This window comes from Lissotriton vulgaris, chromosome 6, assembly GCF_964263255.1.
Source record: "Lissotriton vulgaris chromosome 6, aLisVul1.2, whole genome shotgun sequence".
NCBI classification, from domain to species: Eukaryota; Metazoa; Chordata; class Amphibia; order Caudata; family Salamandridae; genus Lissotriton; species Lissotriton vulgaris.
In genome coordinates this window covers 526,412,468-526,433,198 of record NC_141694.1, presented here as the reverse complement: position 1 = coordinate 526,433,198, position 20,731 = coordinate 526,412,468, and the positions used below count along the sequence as shown (strand labels likewise).

The following is a 20,731-nucleotide window of genomic DNA, read 5'->3' as shown; positions in this document are numbered from 1 at the left end:
AAACCCAATGGCCAAGAGCAGGCTACCTCATATTAGACCTGGAGAAGGCATTCTACTCCCTGGAGTGGGAATTCCTATTTGCCGCACTAGAGAGATATCATCTGGGGGAGTCTTTTCTCAACATGGTGAAGCTACTGTATAGTGCCCCTACTGCAAGGGTTAAAACAGGCTCCTACATATCCGGCCTCATTGAATTGCGCAGAGGGACTAGGCAGGGCTGCCTTCTGTCTCCATTGCCCTTCGCACGGGTGATTGAGCCACTAGCAGAAGCAATACGCACGGAGATTCCAGATGGCATTGCGCTAGGAGAAGGCACATACACAATATATTTGTATGCGGACGATCTTCTGCTATACATAAGAGACATCCACTGCATCTCACAGATATTAGCAACCATATTGGAAAACTTTGCTTCTATATCAGGACTTCGAGTAAACATCAATAAATCCTGCCTATATCCCTTCAGCAAACAATGCGTTGACCCAGAGTATGCGCTCGACGGAACACGTGTCCGTTGGTGCGCATACACATTCCGCTACCTGGGCATCCGAATACACAGAAGCCCACAAGACTTGGAAGATGACAACCTGGGCAGAGCACTGACCACAGTCCGCTCTCAGATGGTGTTTTGGGACATGCTCCAACTATCAGTGACAGGGAAAGTGGCCATAGTAAAGATGGTAATGCTGCCCAGGTTTTTGTATTATTTCACAAATCTCCCACACTACATCCCTTTGTTCTGCTACTAGCCCCTCGAAAGATTAGTGAAAGATTTCATATGGGGAAAATCTACACACAGCGTGGCAATCAGCAAACTCTACTTACCGGTAGACCAGGGTGGTCTGGCAGTTCCATACTTGGAACAGTAGTATTTAGCAACCCAAATACAATGGGTTGTCGGATTGTTTGCTGCCCGCCACAGTGGAGACACAGCAACCACAAAACCCCCCTACAGATCACAGAGCTAGCGGTAATATTCCACCCATGTTAAAAAGCCAAGCCGACTGACTCACTACTGCTGAATATGGCCTACAAGAGCTTCCGTAGTGCACTGTATAACACCCATTTAAACCACACCATACGCTCCAGCCATATCTCTGGAGAGAACACCCAGAGGTCACACAATAACCACAGCAGCCAAACTCAGAATCTGGCACACTGCCGGAATTCAGGACATGGGGGAATCTATATCGAGCAGGCACACTAGTCCCATATACAACGCTAATGGAGGAAGAGGAATTACATCCCGGCCAATTTCTAATGCATCGCTCCCTACTAGCGTTGATAACAGCTAAATGGGGAGACGTGCCTACCGAACCAGAGACACACCTCCCCATACAATTCCTACACGTTATGGGTCAAGGTGGGCACCTTGTCAAATGGTTTGCAGCATCCCTCAGGCATAACACGGCGGCAAACCTATCGGCCCTCCGCCAGCACTGGGAGGCAGACATAGGACACCAGCTCACAGCCACAGAATGGGTATCGGTATTGGCGTGCTCAAACCAGGTTCCAAGTAATGCGCGCCTGCGACAAATACAATTCTATGTCACCCGTAGAGCGTACCTCATGCCAGCAAAGATCAATCAATACTTTAGACGCCAAGACACCAAATGCCCCAGATGTATGCATTTAGATGCAGACTAGCTACACATGCTATGGGCGTGGCCCACATTAACAGAATATAGGACAGCAGTAGCCGACACGGTGGTGCACTGCCCAGGTCGCACACTACCGTTTGAATGCCACGAATATCTTCTGCATTTATATCATAGAAGCCGCAACAATAAAACCACGTCTAGATTTTTAGATCTGGTGTTGGCAGTAGCAAAAAGGCTAAACACAAAAAGATGGAAGGGCCCTGACCTGCCACTCATAATATTGTGGAGACGCTCCATGCTAAACTGGACCAAAGCAGAAAGCACTGCACTCAGATGCGAGGACACGCTTGGAATCCGCAAGATCCCCCAATCTGCAAGTTGGGATGTAAACCTAACTGCACTGACCCACACACAAGGGAATGCCACGCCCTCTCAGACTCCTGTAGATGATAACCTCAAGAGCGCATTCCATAGAGGAAAGCACGCAGGGAGGAGAAGCGGAAAGGAGTGAAGTGAAGAATTCCAACCCACCGAATAAGTGCAACCATGAACATGCCCTATGCCAAGCTAGCAGCCAGCGCCAGAGCACAAATGACAGACATTAACACCAAATTAGTTGCTTCCAAGTTACCTAAGCGCCAGCCTCACAGTTGAAATCCCCAACCTGTTAAGTATTATTTTGCCACAGTTTCGTTAACACCCCTCCTCCACAGTTACAGAGCACATCATGACAAACGCAGGCACAGCGCAGTTGCACAGTGTAAGACGTATTAGGAACATCATCACTGACACCCCAGTCATGTACCTAAGACAATGTGCCTGATGCAAGGCAAGATCTAAAAGAGGTCATATAAGTGGTATACTTTGCTGTGAAACTTTAAAGGATTCATTGGACACAAAAAGATGTAAATGACACGCATTTCAGAAATGTCCTTCCTTTTCTTTGTCAGTTATCGTTGCATGTCGCAACTTAATGAACCAACGTGTGCCTGGTATGTGTTTATTGTGAAGAAAAAAATTAAGAAAAACAGTTATTAAGAAAAATGTCAATGAAAGGAAAACAGTACTTAAAACAATTTGTTTAAGAATTAGGTCAAGATCATCAGGGCAGGGGTCTCTGCAGAACAGAGCTGGCTCTATCAGGGGGCCCCCTGAATGGCTGGGGCCCTAGGCCAGAGCCCACTTTGCCCATGCCTTAAAACGTCTCTGCCGAGCACCCCAAGAGTTGATGCCACACGAATTAGAAATTTCCACCAGCAGCTGAACTGGGTTTTCTGGTTGGCTGGGGTTTGCACCTAAGCCAAGCAGTATTCACCATTCTAGTCAGAATAAGGGGATTACATGTCGAAAATAACCCCTGCTCACTACCTTGGAAGCTTGGTACGAGCAGTCAGGCTTATCTCAGAGGCAGTGTTTAAAGTATTTGCACAGAACCAGCAGTAATACAGTGAAAACACTAGAAAATTACACCACATCAGTTTTAGAAAAATATCCAATATTTATAACATACAGTGATTCAAATACCAATAAAGCAAAAATAGACATGCAAAAATAGACATCCAAAAAAGTTATTTGAAGTCGATAGCTTCGTCCAGGGCTATCACGGCGTTGTGAACAAACAAATCAACAGTTCCTGCCAGTTACGGCATCCAGGCAGCTAGTGTTGGGGAAACCCGTAAAACGGTATCTACAGAGATGCAGCGTGTCGGGCCTTGCTGTGGGTTATGCAGGTGTGGAGTAGCCAAGCGGTGGTTCAAGAATCGTCAGGCCCTTGAGTCACGAGGTCAAACTCCGTGAGTTTGAAGTCACAAGTGCCAGCAGGCATCTGCGCTGCAGGGTTAAGCCAAGTGGTAAAATGTGCAGTGCCATCAGGGCACGGTGCAGGCAGCGGCTCGGTGACTGTTGTCCAGCAGCAGTGAGCCCAAGGCTGTGGTGTTGAGAGTGGTGCTTGTTGCGGTGCGGACAGGTCATGGTACAGGCAGTGGTATCGTCATCGCTGAAGCGCTTTCGTCGGTAGACCCAGGGCTGCAGTGCGAGACAGGGCAATATGGTGTGTGGGGCACACAGTTCGCGGTGAAAGCAGCACGTCGGTTGATAATCTGGAGTCGCGGGCGTACCACGGCTACGGTGTGGGATGGGGTGGTGCGCCAAGTAACTAACCAGCATTGGCCCAAATCACCCTGCAGGCACTGGTGCCAATGTCAGCTTGGAGTGGCCCGTAGTGGGACGATGCTCCATGTTCTCCAAGGGCGATGTTCACAGGTCACGGTGCAGGCAGCAGCGTCATAGGTGATACCGGGGTGGCGATGTGAAGCGAGGCTGTGTGGAATGCGGTCCTCACAGGTCACTGTGCAAGTAGCGGTGCGGCGGCAGACAGCATCATAGTCTGTGAGACCAGGGTTGCGGTGCGAAATTCATCTGTGTCTTTTGATGGTGCCTTACGGTCATGGAGCTCGCAGCAGAATCGTTGAAGGCGTTGAGTCACCTTTTCTCCTCTGTGGCAGCTGAAACATCCAGTTCCAGAAGCCGGTGCCCAGAAGATGCTGAAGTCTTTGATTTCAATGAGACTTCCAACAGGAAGCAAGCTCTAAATCAAGCCCTTGGAGATACTAAGGATGCAGAAATCACCGTCCAGTCCTTTTCATGCTCAAGACAGACGCAGCCACTGCAGGCAAACCCAGCAAAGCACACAGAAAAGTGGTAGTCACTCCCCACAGCTCTTACATCACTTCTTCCTGGCATGTTCCTTAGTCCAGCAGCAATCTAAAATTCTGGGGTCAGGGCCCCAATATGTATACCACATTTAACTTTGAAGTAGGTACAAACAATGTTCCTCTGGCACAAATAAACCAGTTCAGCCTGGCTCAGGCCAGGCTCACCACAGGAGGTGGAGACAGCTTTGTGAGGGCCACCGTCCATTCAGGTGCAACCAAAAAGTCCACCCACTACTCTAAATGCAGTCAGGTCTAATCAGCCTGGCTATGAGTCACCCAACAAAAGCACGACACACCTCAACCACCCACTTGTGTCAGTCTAGTGTGAATGCACATCCATATCTCCATTCAGTTTGAACCCAGACAGAGAATACACAAACAGGCAGAGGCACATAGATGGCTAGACAAGAAAATACCCACTTTCTAAAAGTGGTATTTTCAAACACACAATATAAAAATCATCTTTACTAAAAGATGTATCTCTGAATCTGGAATTCAAGCATACTAAACTCCATTTTTCTATCAGCTATCACCTGAAAACTACATTTGTAAAGTGTTACCAATCAGCTCTCATGTCAACCTGTTGGAGGGAAAGCCTTTCAACAGTGAAAACGAAATGCATAGTATTTCATTATTAGTACATGCAAAACTACACCACTGCAAGTCCTACCATTTAAATACACTGCACCCTGCCCATGGGGCTACCTTCGGCCCACTTTAAGGGTGACTTAGATGTAAGAATAAGGAAGGGCCAGGCAAGTAGGTACACTTGTCAGGTCCACATGGCAGTTAAAAACTGTGTGCAGACACTGCCGTGGCAGGTCTGAGACACCTTTGAAAAGCTTTCTGGATGGGTGGCACAATCAGTGCTGCAGGCCCACTAGCAGCATTTCATTTACAGACCCTGGGCACATTAGTAGATCAAATAAGCCAATCTGGAAAATGCCAATCCATAAACACAATTCACATGGAGAGCAAATGCACTTAAGCAATGAACAGCAGTAGTAAAGTGCCCAAAGTTGTAAGACCAACAAAAGATAGGTAAAAAAACGGAGGCCAAATTGCAAAAAGTCTGGGGGTAAACCCGCTGAAAAAACCAAGTCTAACATCAGCAGTGAGTGGCAGATAGCATGGGGGCAGGGGAGTAAGGGGGCCTGGGTAGCGGTTAGCAGAGGAGACTAATCCCACAAAGGAAGGCAAAATAGTTTGGGTGTTGCATACAGGTCAGTTGGACCCCTCCTTGCTAGGAGCATTACGAACTGCGTACAATTCTTTCTTTGCCTGGACATCGGATTTTGGCATCAAGTTTGCTGCAGTGCTCATTTAGCTCTAACTGGTGCTGCAATAGAAAAAGGTGGGTTATGAGCCTTTTCTAAAGATTTTGTATTATTGCAGAGCACTAGGCACAGGAACAGGGGATAGTTGCTTGCACAATCTTTTGGCACAGGTAGAACAACCTAATTTGGTAGGGAATAGTGATATACAATTGGTGGAATTATTAGTGCTACAAGTAGAGAAGACACCAAGGGTTACAATTAAGTCACCAGTTATTGTGAATTTTATTTTGAATAAATTAGTTTTTACGTCACAAGGGATTGATATTGTATCCTTCGCTCTTAAAAAAAAAAAGGTCTGGTCTATGAATGGGAAAAAACATTTACCAATTTTAGGTTCCACTGACCAATTAACTGTTTCACAGGAAGAGATGGCCACTAATGCAGAATGAACACCAGTTTCTTGCAAAGGTGGCTCCGGGGTGGTTTCATGCAATGATTATAAACCTGGCCTGAAGCCATAAAATGATGCATCTCAATGGGCTTGGTTAGCAGGTCTGTTAAACAGTAAAGAAAAATGGCTACTCCAAATGTGCTGAAATGGGGAGTTTAGTAGTTTGATCCACTCAATTCAAATTATGTGATAGAATATAGCTGGCTGTTGAAATGACCTGGGGAAAATCAGTAATCTGGATGTATTAAATATTGTGGTAATAAGTCTATAAGAAACGTAGGCATGTGATTAGCTGTCCTGCTTCTAAGTCACAGAGAGGCCAAGCTAGTAGTTGTCTAGCCACATTATTGTACACAAATTGTACTCTGGCATAGCAGGTGTACTGTCACCAATCGAATGTGTAGCTATTTGGTGATCCACATCCATATAGACATAGAATGGGTCATTTGCCTTAAATATGGCCCAGCAGTGGATAAGCTGACCACCCGGCCGCCTCCCTCTCTCGATGGCTGTCCACATCGCTCTCATTAAAATGGTGGTATTAAGCCAATTTTCCAATATTTTTCAAAATATCCCCTTTCCATAGATAAATAAATTTTTCATGACACATCGTAGTACAATGATGACACTGATTTGAGGAGGTAAACAACCCCGAATTGGGTGAAACACTAATACAAACAGGGGGGCCTCAGAGTCCCCCATATGCACCTAGACCCATACTATTTAGTGGCGGAGTAGTTATGCCAGACACTGGTATCATGCAGACACATGAATACCATATGACAGGCCTGAGATAGATCTTGCCGCCCAACACCATTTACCATTGAGAGCCTTTCTACCAATTGGACTATCACAGGATTCTCAAGACATACAAACATTATCTACAGCTAGTAGGGCTGGAAAAGACTGATAATAAAGATGGGTGTTCAGTTCCTGTATTACCCGGCACTACCACGACCGGCTAAACCCTGGCTATCTATTACACAACAGAAACTAGTACAATGCACCCTCCTGAAGTACTCCCTACATACATTTGAAAATCTATTCCCTGAAGGTCACGTATTTTCTCCCACAGAAGATTTCGTGAAGCTCCCTACATGGACCACTCTGTACTACAACGCCTCCAAGGGACACTTAAGGCCCAGATCACATTTTAGCCCTTGGCACCCAGTGAATTCTCACCGCTGACACTGATCATTACAGACACAGATGGAGGCTGACTAAGTTCAAATATGTAGCACATGAGCCTGGGCCTATTACCTACTCATGTTACTAAACTGCGAACAGCATGGGAAATGGATCTGGGACATTCTTTAACCAACCAAATATAGCAAGTACACTGCTGTTATAGTTGTACACTGATGCCCTTAGTATCATGTAACCATCAACACAAGCTAATATACTACAAATTTCTGCGCTGATTAAAAATCACACTGGCTAAATTGTCTCACATAGATCTAACTAGAACACATGTATGCACAAAATGTCACGCTTTATAGCAGATTTTGTCCATATGACATGGACCTGCAGTAAGATAGTGTTCTATTGGGGGACATTTTTGTCAAACTTACACTTATGACATGGATTACCATGGAACCTTCTCCCTTATTAGCCCTATTGGGATTTGTACACAATGTACCTAAAAAAAATTGGCGCTTTGTGGCGATAGCCCTTTTAATTGACAAAAGAGCAATTGCTAAATATTGGGGCACTATAAAAACTCACCTATTCTTGAAGCATGGATCAAAAGTCTCATATACTGTGAAACTACCAGTGAGCTCTGTGTATCTCTACCATCACTCACCTCCAGGCCTACGACTAACTGGAAACCCATAGGAAACTAGCTCATAACCCTAAACATTCCAGCTTGCACCTCACCGCAGTAGAATCTCTCCTACGTGCATACTACACATCTATGAAAACGTTTTTTCCCCCATTATCTGCTGTCATGATTTACAATGCCCTATGGTGTTCTGATTTTGCTATTTTAGCTGGGTATCCTATGCATCCTTCAGCGTCTGTGACTGCATTGAGAACGTTATCTCCTTACTGCTCAACTGAGGAGCAGTGATGTAAGTGCATAGCACTGCGGAAACAAAAAAACAAAAATCAATCTCATTTGTTACATTGTATTGCATTTCCAGAGCAGAATTTGGGTCAATGCTCCGTTTTTCCTCTTATGTTGGTTAATCTTTACATTTTACCAGATTAAGAAAACAAAACACTTCTTACGTACGTTTTTTTTTCATTATATACATATGATTAGATGGACAGTAGGTATCTCAAAGGGTCTAATAATATAGGATCTTAACACTACTAGATCTCAATATTCACTCCTATGTGCTGATAAAGAACAGGAAGAGGCTGTTAATATGCCAGCACCAAGTTCCCCCCTAACGTCTGGGCAAATAAAAGAGGTGGCTTTTATCTAGAGGCATGCAAGGAACAGGATTTCTTTATCCTCAATGGGAGATTACAGAGTAATATTCCAGCTCACCCCACTGATGTCACAGCAAAATTTGAGACCGACTTGTGCTTCTCTTATGACACTCTCCCAACTGTCTTATTTTGTGCCTATGCAATAAACTTGCTTGTCCTCCCTTTGTTAAAGATGTGGTGATTAATGATTGTAGCTACTTAAAGGATGTTCCCCCTACAATAGAGAACATTAGAAAGAAAACTACAAATGAGGCAGTCAGAGGAACTTCAATACATTCTTCTCATCGAGAGAACAATGTAGAAGAGGATTCAGATCTGAAGTTGGTAGCTGTGGACAACTCTCCAATATTTCAGGCAAGCCATAACCCCTGCTTTCCCTGTAAAGGTGGAAGACAGGATTATGAGTTCAGGCGTACTTGGCAGGTGACCACAAAAATAGAAAGGGGTTTGGAGCATTATCATCTGAAGAAATTCAATGGATAATTTGTGAACCAACATTTTATAATGGAAGGTGTTCATCTCCTGTGGGACTTTCTTCAGTGGGGAGATTAGGTGAAAATGTTGGATCTAAAGGATACTTACTTCTATACCGCACCTTTGAAACGAAGCTCAGATTACTGGAATTTAACCTGTTTGGTCTTTCATCTGCCCCGAGATGTTTTACCAAAACGATGGATCAAATGGCAGACAGAGCATGGTACAGGGGGTACATATTTTTTTCTCTCTAGGACTTTTATAGGAGAGCATGTTGCTATGGCTATCAATCCTCTAGCAAGGTGTGTATTTGTCATGAACATCAAAAAAGGTGGCATCAATTCCAACAGGAGGGCAGATTCCTCAACTTCTAGACAGTATGAGTAGCAGCAAAGCCATCTCTACCGAGTCCGGTCAGGAACATGCCCTGCAAAATAATGCAGATGCTGTGGAGAAAGACCTACCCCATCGTGGAATTACCCAAGATAGTGTGCCTTTCCATTTTCCAATTATGCCATTGTTTAAGGTGCTCACTGCACTACAGGGCACTGAAAACGCGCAAGTTTATTCATATGTGACCTGGGTACTCAAACACGGTCTTTATTCATTCAGATGTGAGCGATGAGTTTTTTTGGTGGTGGAACCATTGCCAACAATGGAAATTGAGAGCAATTAGTTCTAGCTAGGAAGCATGACGTGGTGAGACCTCCATGGGGGATTAATGATCCAGTAGGAGAAACAAAAAGTCTGAACGGCCTTCATTTATTTTTTCCAAAGAGTCTGGCATGGAGCTGCACTCTGGGTCAGCTATTCTAATTGCTATTAATTTATTTGTGCTGCAAATACGTTTTGTAAAATTCTGCTAATTAGGCATCACTTGTTCAATTATGATGCAAGGTGGTAATTCATATTTATGAGTTAACAGCTTTAGCTACTCAATTGCGTTCGTCCAGACAGCTTGATTATCACTGCCACCTTTTAAGTTCATTATCAGTATTTCAGGTGCAAGCAAAACCATGAGTCAGATCCAAGAAAGGTAAAGTTGTGCTGATTTTGAAAGAGGCAGTACCGAAAGGTGGTAATGGTGATATTCAATGATGGCCTACCAAGGGTTGATGGGAAAGGTAGCTTTGTAAAGTTGTTGCCGGAATTATCAGTTTACGAAATAAATAGTAACTCCTACTGAGCCATTAATAGAATACACACCGAACTTCTTAACAATAGCCAGGAAAACATACATTATCTCAGGCTTCTGCTTTCACACTCATTGTAAAATGAGACAAGAGACACAGATTCATATATCAGTTGAAGACATCATATATCAAACAATATTGTGGTTAACCTTCATGAGTAATAATTAAATACATTGCCCACCATATGCAGTAACACATTTTATCAAATCAAAAGCAGAAAAATAAAGAAGAATGCCAAGAGTTTGATTTTTTTACTTCTGTAACAGCATATTATGAAAGACACCTATCTGGCACATAGATGGTTAGACAAGGAAATACCAACTTTCTATAAGTTTTTGGTTTTTAAATATAACAGAAGAGCCTAATTTGTGATTTCACATCAAACAAGACTTGTGTGATGAATTGGGGTACACCCAAAGAATTATTACCACACGATTTGTCCCCCAACTGCTTTTTGTAATCAACACGGAGAGCCAATCTTTAAACCTTTTAGTATGCATGGGTGGTCACCAGTAAGAAGTCTTTGAAACGGGAGGATCACTATCATATGCCTTTACCCAAAAACATATTATATATTTTATACAATATACTTATGATATATAGAGAGGTAGAAAAGTACCTTTTTCTGAAGCATTGGCTGACCGTATCTTGCTTAAGAAAAGCTTCTGACGTAACCTGAGAACTTCTGCTTCCAACTCTTTCACTTTTGATTTCCAATTTAACTCCGGACCAGAGATTCCTTTGGCTAAATACTCTGTATACGATTTGGCACTTGTTCCTACTGGTTTTGTTCTTACAATAGCCAATGCTAATGCCGTTTTTGTTGTCAAACTGAACCATTTGAGCACTTCAGACTGGTCCTCAACCTCTGAAAAGTAACAGAGAACTTTAGAGTATTTACTTTAGTATTAAATCTCTTTTTATTGACACAAAACGGAGCTAAAAGAAAGTGAAACAGTAAAGAAATCTAGGCATAACCCTCACCGACCCCCCGCCCCATCTCCTCAGTGAGCCATTCAAAGAAAAAGAGGATAACAGTCTATGTATCCTGTTTGTTACAGAGGAAAGGTAATCGCATTGGGGAGGACCAAAAGAGTGTACGCAGGGAGCAGGGTGATGAAGGTGTTAAAAGCCATGTCGATGTTGTCAAGTATTTGTTCTCAGTAACGGGTTAGTTTGGGGCAGTGCCAGAGGAGGTGGAGAAGAGTCCCGGGACTACCACACCCCCTCCAACAGAGGTCGTCATACTGAGGTTGCCATTTGGAGACCCGTCAGGAATATAGTACCAGTATGTTGCTATCTTAAAGGAAGTTTCCAAGTGGCTCGAGGAATACCTAGCGTGCTGTGCCCGATAAAAAACATCCTCCCACTCCTTGTCAGACAGCGTGCACCCTAGTTCTGCCTCCCAGCATTTCTGAACAGCAGAGCGGACGCTAGGGAGGGCCGTGGTAAGAAAGGAATACATTTCCGAAATAAGGCGTTTGAGAAATGAATAATTAGCAGAAAAGTTGACAAACTAACATCAGGCGGAATACCAGGGATCACGTCTCAGACCCAGATATCCAGTGAATCATCTGGGAGTGCAGATAACAGTGGGTCGCAGACAGATTATAGTCCGATTGGAGTTCCTTAAAAGGGATAAGGCCCCATAGATCGAATAGATGCCCTACGTGTTTACAACCTCCTTTCATCCAGCGTGTGGCTGCCCCATTATTAATACCCGGCTGAAAGGCGGGGTTCATGAAAAGCGGGGTCAAGGGAGAGGGGAAGGTGATCAGGTTCACCCTCTGGGAGACAATCCCATGCCAGCATCGTGGGGCGCGTGACGGGAGAGGAATAGAGGCCCCAAGCTAGAGACGGTCTTGGCAACCAGGCATAGCGCCAAATGAGATAGCCTACCACAGTCTGGTTCATGAACAGCCAGAATTTCTCAGTCATGGGCCAATTCCACTCCAGCAAATAACATAGATGTGAGGCGTGAAAGTAGCGAGTGATACTAAGGAAAGCTAGAACCCCATATTTCTTAGGTCGTTGAAGCGGAGTTTTCAGAAACAGCAGCACAGTCAAGCCCTGGACAAACCCCTTGATCGCTGATTGTATCTGTTGTAGGATGTGTGGTGGGGGTTCTAGTTGTAATGTTCGGAACAAATATAGTGCACGTGGCAATACGTTCATTTTAACTGCGGATAGTCTCCCAAACCACGTTAGAGGAAGGCGACGCCATCAGTGCATGTCTGAGCGGATCCGTTTTACTAAGGTTGAGTAGTTACCCTCTGTAGTTTGTGCAAGACTTTTGTGGAGGACCAGCCCAAGGTATGTAATGCCTTCCAATACCCTGTCCAAAGCAAAGAGTGTGGAGAGTCTCCACCGTCAGATGATTAGCGGCGAGATTGAGGACCTGTGACTTCTGCATGTTGATTTTAAAACCAGAAAACTGGCTAAACAACTGGAGGTTATCCACAATAGCCAACAGAAAGGACAGAGGGTGTGCCACTGAGAAAATAAGGTCGCCAACATACAAACTAATAAGGTGCTAATCAAAGCCAAATGGGATGCCACACAAAGGGGGTTGTCTCGGAGTCGCTGGGCCAGTGGTTCTATATACAGGGCAAAAAGCAGGGGGGGTGAGGGGGGGCAGCCCTGATGTGTTCCCCGCCCTACTGCAAATTGATCAGAGAGGACACCACTGACCCGAACGGCTGCCCGAGGCATGCTGTAAATGCTCGCGATCCATCGTCGGAACCATGGTCCCAGACCAAAGCGCTGGAGAGACGCAAAGAGATACGGCCAGTGCACACTGTCAAATGCCCTCTCCACGTCTATCACTAGTAGAAGGACCGGTGCACCTTGTCAATAAGGTGACAAATGCATTTGGTATTGTCCCCACATTGCCTTCCTGGGATGAAACCAGACTGATCCGGATCAACAAGGCCCAGCATATGGGGGTTTAGTCTGTGTGCAAGTATACAAGAGAATAGTTTGGCATCTATATTCAGTAAACAGATCGGTCGGAAGGAACTGCAAAGCTCCGGATCGTAGTTTAAGGACAATTGAAATAGAGGCCTACAGCATGGTGGGGGTGAGGGACCTAGTGTCCGCAAAGGAGCTAAAGAAACGAGTTAGCAAGGGGGCGAGTTCAGCGCAATACATTTTATGAAAAAGGGCACTGAAGCCATCGGGCCCTGGGACCTTCTGCAACTTCACCGGGGAATTGCAGATATCACTTCTATGCGGATAGGCGCCTCCATGGCGTCTGCTTCGCCTGCAGGCAAAGGTGTCACCGCCGCCCCTTCGAGGTAGTCAGAGGGATCAGAGCGTAGAGGGGGATCTGCTGCGTAAAGTGAGCTATAAAAGGATCAAAAGGTCGACAATATGTTGGCGTTGCCAGAGTGAGATTGACCAGCCTCATCACGGCGTGTTGTAACTGAGTGGGCCTCCAGTTGGCTGCGTAGGCAATGCACTAGCATACGGCCCCTTTTGTTGGAGCCTACAAAGTATTTATGTGTTAGGCAAACCACTGCGTGTTCAGCGTGGTCTAGATCGAGGCGGCGGAGCTGAAGGCGCTCTTTCTCCAGTTGCCGACATTCAGGGAGCGCCTGTGCGTTTATGTATGGCTTCTAATTCTTTAACTGTAGCCTCCAGATTTGCGCGTTTCGTCAGTCTAATCTTGTTCTCATAGGCAGCCTAAGCTATGAAAGCACCTCGCACAACCAACTCAAGGGCCTCCCATACCGATGAGAGGGTGCGTTGCCCATCATTAGCTGCTATATAATCAGTTACCTTTCTTCTTTTGAGCAGTAATATGTGGTATGCTTGAGTCAAGTTTGAATGTGTTGAATGTGTTGTGAATGTGACATGATTGCAGTTTTGAATGGTAGATTGCCTCAATTGAATGTATTTTTATGTGTCCGCTTTCATCTTGATTTCCTCCCAATGTTTTCTTCTCTAATGTAAAGATGAATTTTATAACATATTGTTGATTTTCTACAAATATAATTGCGACTAAACAGCAGTTCCCTTTCTGGAATTTAATTTTCTGTTGGTGGAGGATTAATCCTAGCCCTAAGTTAATATTATCAGCACTGGCCCTCCCTTCTGTTATTTGATATAATCAGTAATGCATCGTCGAATATCCGCAACTACCTCTGGGGACCTAAGCAGGGAGTCTCACAGGCGCCAGCACAAACCAGAAGCAACTCGCTCACGGAGGAAGCAGAAGGACAGGGTGATGTGTATGTATGTAAATGTATAGGCATTTATATACGCACTACTTACCCGGAGGGTCCCAAGGCGCTTCGACCGCTGCGAAACCCTTCCTGGCTTCCCTGAGAGATGGTCCCTTAATGGGTATCTCCAGGATTCTATTGTCTTCCCACAATGTTTACCAAAACAATTATGTATTTCTGTCCTCTTACAGTTACATGTGGTTAAAGCCTAAAGATATACGGTGGTCGCCCCAGATACAGCAAAGACCAAACATATGAAATTTTTATTCAGGTAATGAACCTTTGAAGATAAGACGAGATAAGAAGTATTGCAATCTACAAAAATGCTCTGGTATATTTGAACTTTGCAATTTACCCCCTAGGTGGAATAACTATTGATAAACTTCCGCCAACGAAGATAAGTCCTTAGGAGGCAGATTAAAGATAAAAAACTGCATCCTTTTGAGATTACAATTGCTTCGAATCCCTCATACGTTTTGAGGTAGGTTGGACACCTCATGGTGATAAAAAGCTGTCACTAGAAAGTATATAGAAAGAATGTAATGAATAAGACTATCAGCTTAAAGGGAGGGTATAGGTTTGAGCGAAAGATACCCATAACTGTTAATAATAAAATAATAAATAAGTCTTAAATCTGAAATGTTCCCTATTTTCCGGTGTGTAGGAGCAAAGGCCAATTATGTATACCGACAACTAAGGCTTATGGAATGTTCTAAAAAACCGCAATTTAGCCCTCTGTGTCTAGCGGGATCAATGTACACAAAAGAATTCTCGTTGCTCTGTACAAAACAGTTGGAATGCTGAGATGACCAATGTAGTCATTTATTCACTACTTAGAAAGCATAAGTTTATGAACTTTTGTCTTTTTAGGCATAGAAATTATAATGCAAGAACTTATAATGTTGAATAATGAATTTTCATGTTGTGTAAATGTGACACATAGTGTAATCTCAACAGTCAGTGTACAATAGGCCCCTATTGATTGTATGTTTTTTGTAATCTTACCTTTTAGAGATTTTTAACAAAAAAACCCTGTCCTGAAGAAGGTGTCATCAACAAAAGATACCGAAGCGCCGCGTCGACTTTTTTTTTTTTTTTTTAAATGTGTATTTTATTGTATAATGTGTTTTCTGATGCAAATTGATTCTGTATTCTTTTTAATAAATTGTTGTTTTTATACTGGTGAAGATTATAGTCTCTTAACTGTTATGTGACTTATAGATAGGGTTCCTACACTGACTGTTGGCCGTTATTTGTACTATGGTTTGTTGACATATTTCTTGTCTCTGTAAGCGTAAATAACCCTCAAGCCTTTTGGCCAGGTTATCCCACGCCTTAGGGTATACCCCCACCAGCCAGGGACTTTCTGTTGTTGTATATCTCTGGTCTGGTGGGGCCGTTAGTGAAGATGAGGCAAGCTAATGCCCAGAGTTGCCGAGTGTGATCGCTGATCAGAGTGGGCACCGAGGCGAGAGAATTATCGAGTCCGCTGACCCTGGTCCAGAAACCTGCCGCGCCGGGAATCGAACCCTGGTCCCGGGCCGTCCTCTGCTCTCGGGTCTGCCGCCTCTAACCAGTGAGCCACACTGTGTGCGTGATCAGAGAGCCCTGGCCTCAATAGTACACCCTGTAACCAAGGTCCAAGCAGCTGGGGTGATTAGTAAATGGTCAAGACGCGCATATGTCTTGTGTGCGGCTGAATATTAGGAAAAATCCTTTTAGTTTGGGTGCAGACAGCGCCAGGCATCCCTGATCACAGCATCCCACAGCCAATCCCTACCTTTGCAGAGAGAGTGCCCGCGGCCCCAGTGCTAAAACCAGAACGGTCCAGCTCCCTGTTCATCACAAGATTAAGGTCGCCGCCCACCACCACGTGGTCAGTAGAATGCAACACCTCAGCACAGGCCCCAAGCACAAATGTCTCTGGGTGTTCATTAGGGGAATATATGGGCAAAATAGTCCAGAAGGAGGAACCTAGTTGGAGTCGCAGAGCCAGAAGGCGCCCTTTAAGTTTGCCTGGTGTCCCTCAAAAATTAAATATCTTGGTATTTGGTTTTCCTCATCTCTACCGGCTACAATTAGACATACGTTTCATGCTTTACTCACTAAAATCCAATAACTCCTCCTTACATGGTCCCCTTATACCTCTCCTGGTGAGGCAGGTTAGATACCATTAAAATGATGATCGTACCTCATGTTTTATACACATTATTCATGTTACCTATTCGTATTCCTCTTTCCTATTTCTCTCAAATTAACTCTGCCTGTATAAAATTTCTGTGGAACAAGAAACATCCACAAATTGCTTTTACTAAACCTATTCGCCCCAAGGGTGAGGGTGGTGTACGCTTTCCAAACTTTAAAGCATATCATTCGGCTTTTTAGATTAAGCAATCCTTTGCTTTATCTTATGATTTTGGTGACATTCCTGTTCCCAGATGGATTATTTTCGAACGCTCCTTACTAAAAGACTTTTCTTTTTAGAACGTCATTTTCATGTCCAATAACCCTATTTTAAAATATTCCCAAAATCTATTATACAACACATTTTCTAACGGTTTTACTCCGTTTCAATGTTTCTTATCCTCTTCCATATGGTATAATATATTCCTTAAATATAAAAGGTAAATCTTTCTATTTCAAATACTGGAAAGAAAAGGGAATCATCTCTGTACACCAATTATTACACCACAATTCTGTTATTCCTTTTCCTGCCCTACAAGTACAGTACCAATTACCTGATTCTTCCCTCGATGAATATACCATAATTTCCAATGCCTTACAATCACATTTAGCCACTTTTGACTTTCCAGTTGATACACCATCTCTTACCCCCTCGACTCCTTTATATCTCTTATTTCCAACACACAGACCTAAAGCTGCTCTTGTATATAAGTTATTGTTATCACATGTTAATGAAAGACCTAAATCCCGTATTGAAACTTGGGAAACTGATTTGTCCGTTTCTTTTCCTATTACGACTTGGGATAAATTGTGGTCTAAGTAATTTAAAGTTTGCTGCTGCTCGAATAACCCAATCTTTGTATTTTATCTACAATAGAGCTATTATTACACCTGTTGTAGTTCTAAATTTTCCCCATCCTCCTCTCCATTGTGCTGGTCCTGTTCTAATGGTACAGGCACAGTGATACATCAACTTTATGAGTGTTCAACTGTTCTATCATTTTGGAAATCTGTTTGGACTATTTGGATGTCAATTTTTAAATGTGATCTTACTTTATCATTACAAAATGTTTTTCTAGGTTCTTCTTCACCTGATGTTGCTGACTCATCATCTCTTTCCATGTTATTTGACCTTTTTATTGCATTAGCTTTTAAAGTTATCTTATCATCCTGGAAAGACAACTCTAAAATATATTTATTAACTTGGTGGAATTGAATTTGCGATGAACACAGGATTTCTACTGTTTCCTCCATTTCCCTCTCTCAAAAAATGTAATCTGATCTTTTATGGCTACCTTTTACAACATAACTTTCTACTCATGCTCCTGTACACTAGTTCTTTTCTTCCTTTCTCTATACTTTTCTCATATACAATTTAGACCTTCCTTCCCCTTCTTTTTCTCTTTCTTCCTCTTCTTCCTTTCTTTCCCCAATGTTAGATTCATATTTCACCACTATGTTATTTGCTTGTATATATTTGATAATTACATTGTGCATATTTTATGATTACTTCTCTTTTTTGTATTGTTCCAATTTTCTCTTTTGTCTTATGTATTTGAAAATGCAATACAAACGTCTTAAACATACAAAAAAAAGATTTGCAAACACGTTTTCTACATTTCCTCAAAGGAGAGACTCGGGATGACCATGTTCAAAATTTGGGAAGCCCGCTTCAACTCCATGATAAACAGACAGATGCGTCGTCAATGTTCATTTTGGATCAACCGTTAAACAAGTAGAAGATGCATGCACATGGCGCAGATTATTTATAAAAGTAAGTAGTTAATATGCACATAACTCATACATGAAACTGTTTTATAATGCTTTGAAGAGGCTTTGAAGATAAAAAAAAAACCTTCTACGGCAAACCAATCTTTTACGAGTCTTTATTCAGTGCAAGTTTATAGGTTTTGCTGTCCTTAGCAGTTTGCTGGCCCTCAATGCGAATACAGAATCTTATGGGTCAGCAGCCAGTTAGCCATCTGGAATGATTGCGGTGCTAGAAAAAAAAAGTAACATGATCATCCACAGTGTGCGGAGCAGCGTATAGAAATATCCTGGTGTAGGAATAGAACAAAGTGACTATGTAACCAGGGTTTACATTTACAAAAATGACTAGCATACATTAAAGCACATGCTCAGTGCATTTGATAGGGAACCCTCTACTGCTTCAAAAAACGGAATAATTGCTTTCTGCTTGCCTTTTATTTTATACATTAGTCCACGCAGGCTAGTTTTGTTTGACGTTTTAATGTTGTTTTGCTCGTTTTTAAACATGCTTTTGCTTACATCCTGTGTGAAAGCTAGGTCAACATTCAATCTGCATTTGATATCACCTACAAATTACCCAAGAAGTGCTCATTAACATTATGCCACACACAAGTATGTTTGCCTCAAGCATGCTGAGGGAGGACATGAGGTAGAGACCAGCTGTTTCCAGAGCTCACTTTAAGGTAAATTGTTCTGAGTGTAATGGCACACGAGCCCGTGGTAAAAAAAGGAAAAAAAAGTTACCCTGCACAATGCAGGACAAAGCACTCGCTTCCATAATGAAACCTGAAATGCATGTTCAGTCATTCTTACAGGAAGGCAAACAAGCAATGGCAAAGCTAAGAGATCTGCCGTTGGCCAGCTGCCTTTTGGCAATTCTTGTTTTGTCAAGGTTTTTGCAAAACTTTATAGTTTGGGAAGATGTCAGGTCCTCATTAATCTAAACAAACGCTTTGGGTAAAAGGCAAAAATGTTGTTTTAGTTTTAAAAAAGCCTACATTGCTATTGAACTCCTTGGCAACTGTGTGTTGATGTGCTCTTTGTGAAAGGGCGTAAAATACAAAAACAACAAGGTGGTGGATGGAATGCGTGAATTAATCTCAGCCACTAGCAACTGCTTGGGCCGCATCCCAATCCATTATTTTTCACCCACCATGCCACCTCAATTTGGACCCAGCTATATGCAAATCAGTCTTGACTCTGCCCCTCATGAGAACAGTCCAGACCTAACTGCCAGGCTGGGCCTCCTTGAACAGGTACACAAGCAACCCAAGACCGCTTTTACCCTTATTACAGTTCTTCAGACAGGTATAGCTTGGTTCCAGTGCCACAGTGAGCCCGGAATACACGCCTGGGCATATCAGCTGCATTTAAGGGGTCAAAAGCAAAACAAGCATTTACAATGCAAAAGGACTCACATTTTTTTAGTTAGAGCAATTGGTGTTATAATGGAAAAAGAAACTCCCCGATTGTTGTGGGAAAGAGCTCAGTTCAGATGCCCGTGGGAAACAGTGCTTTGGGAGTTGTGATTGGGGAAGCCCATAAAACTCTGAACGCCACCCCATCTAAACCACACTAGTGCATGATCAAGAGCTTTAGACCTACCCCACCCCAAGAGTCCCAGTGCATAAACCCACAGACTACACTGCATTGAAGCAATGCTCTACACTTTATGAAAGCAAATTGGCAGGCTAAGAAACAAAGCACTGTTTACAATTCCGCACAGTCCATGCGGCAGCATAAACTGGAATCTCCCACAGTGCTGGTTGAGGGAGGACTTTGATACCTTTCAAAGGCTCTCGAGAGTAGCTGCCTGTAATATCAAGGTCATGCAGATCAGTTGATCCTCTCTTGCTTAGAATTGAATGAAACTGCCTGATCTTAAGATAATTAACATCGAAGTACACTCCTTGCTTCCACTGCATGTCTTTGTTTTGTCTTTGACGACATGCGTGTGGCATCACAGCATAATAAGCATTTGCAACGCAATAGGTCTTGCATGTTTTAGAGTTAGAGCTATTGGTATTGTAAATGACAATGTCTTTTACCTATGTGTTTTGGTTTGGAGTGTAGTGGGTGTATGAACAGAGACCCAGCTGCAGCACTTTCTAGAGGGCTAAGAATGAGTAATTACCACTGGAACTGGGGAAGCAGCTAGCAGCACTGCCTAGAGGACTTGGAATGAGAAATTATCGATGGTACCAGAGAAGCAGGTGCTTTACCTTTACCTTTCTAGAGAAGTAGAGAATCTTTCACCACTCATGTACTTATCCCTTTTTTATTAATGTTTACCTCCTGTACACTGCATCCTCTTACCCTCTGTTGTACTGTCAGTCAGCTAAGGTTTATCTCTGCCTGGACTTGCACACCTTGTCTACAAGTCTCTGAACCCCGATATGGTG

The 20,731-nt window shown here is 43.3% G+C and overlaps 1 protein-coding gene across 1 annotated transcript in view; it reads right to left on the bottom strand.

The window, feature by feature from the left end:
• MEI4 (meiotic double-stranded break formation protein 4) overlaps window positions 1–20,731 on the bottom strand; it is a 735,767-nt gene that overhangs the window by 686,115 nt on the left and 28,921 nt on the right. The window contains exon 2 of the mRNA XM_086925654.1: window positions 10,769–11,017. Coding sequence (XP_086781780.1) covers window positions 10,769–11,017 — 249 coding nt within the window. The remainder of the gene's footprint in view (window positions 1–10,768; window positions 11,018–20,731) is intronic.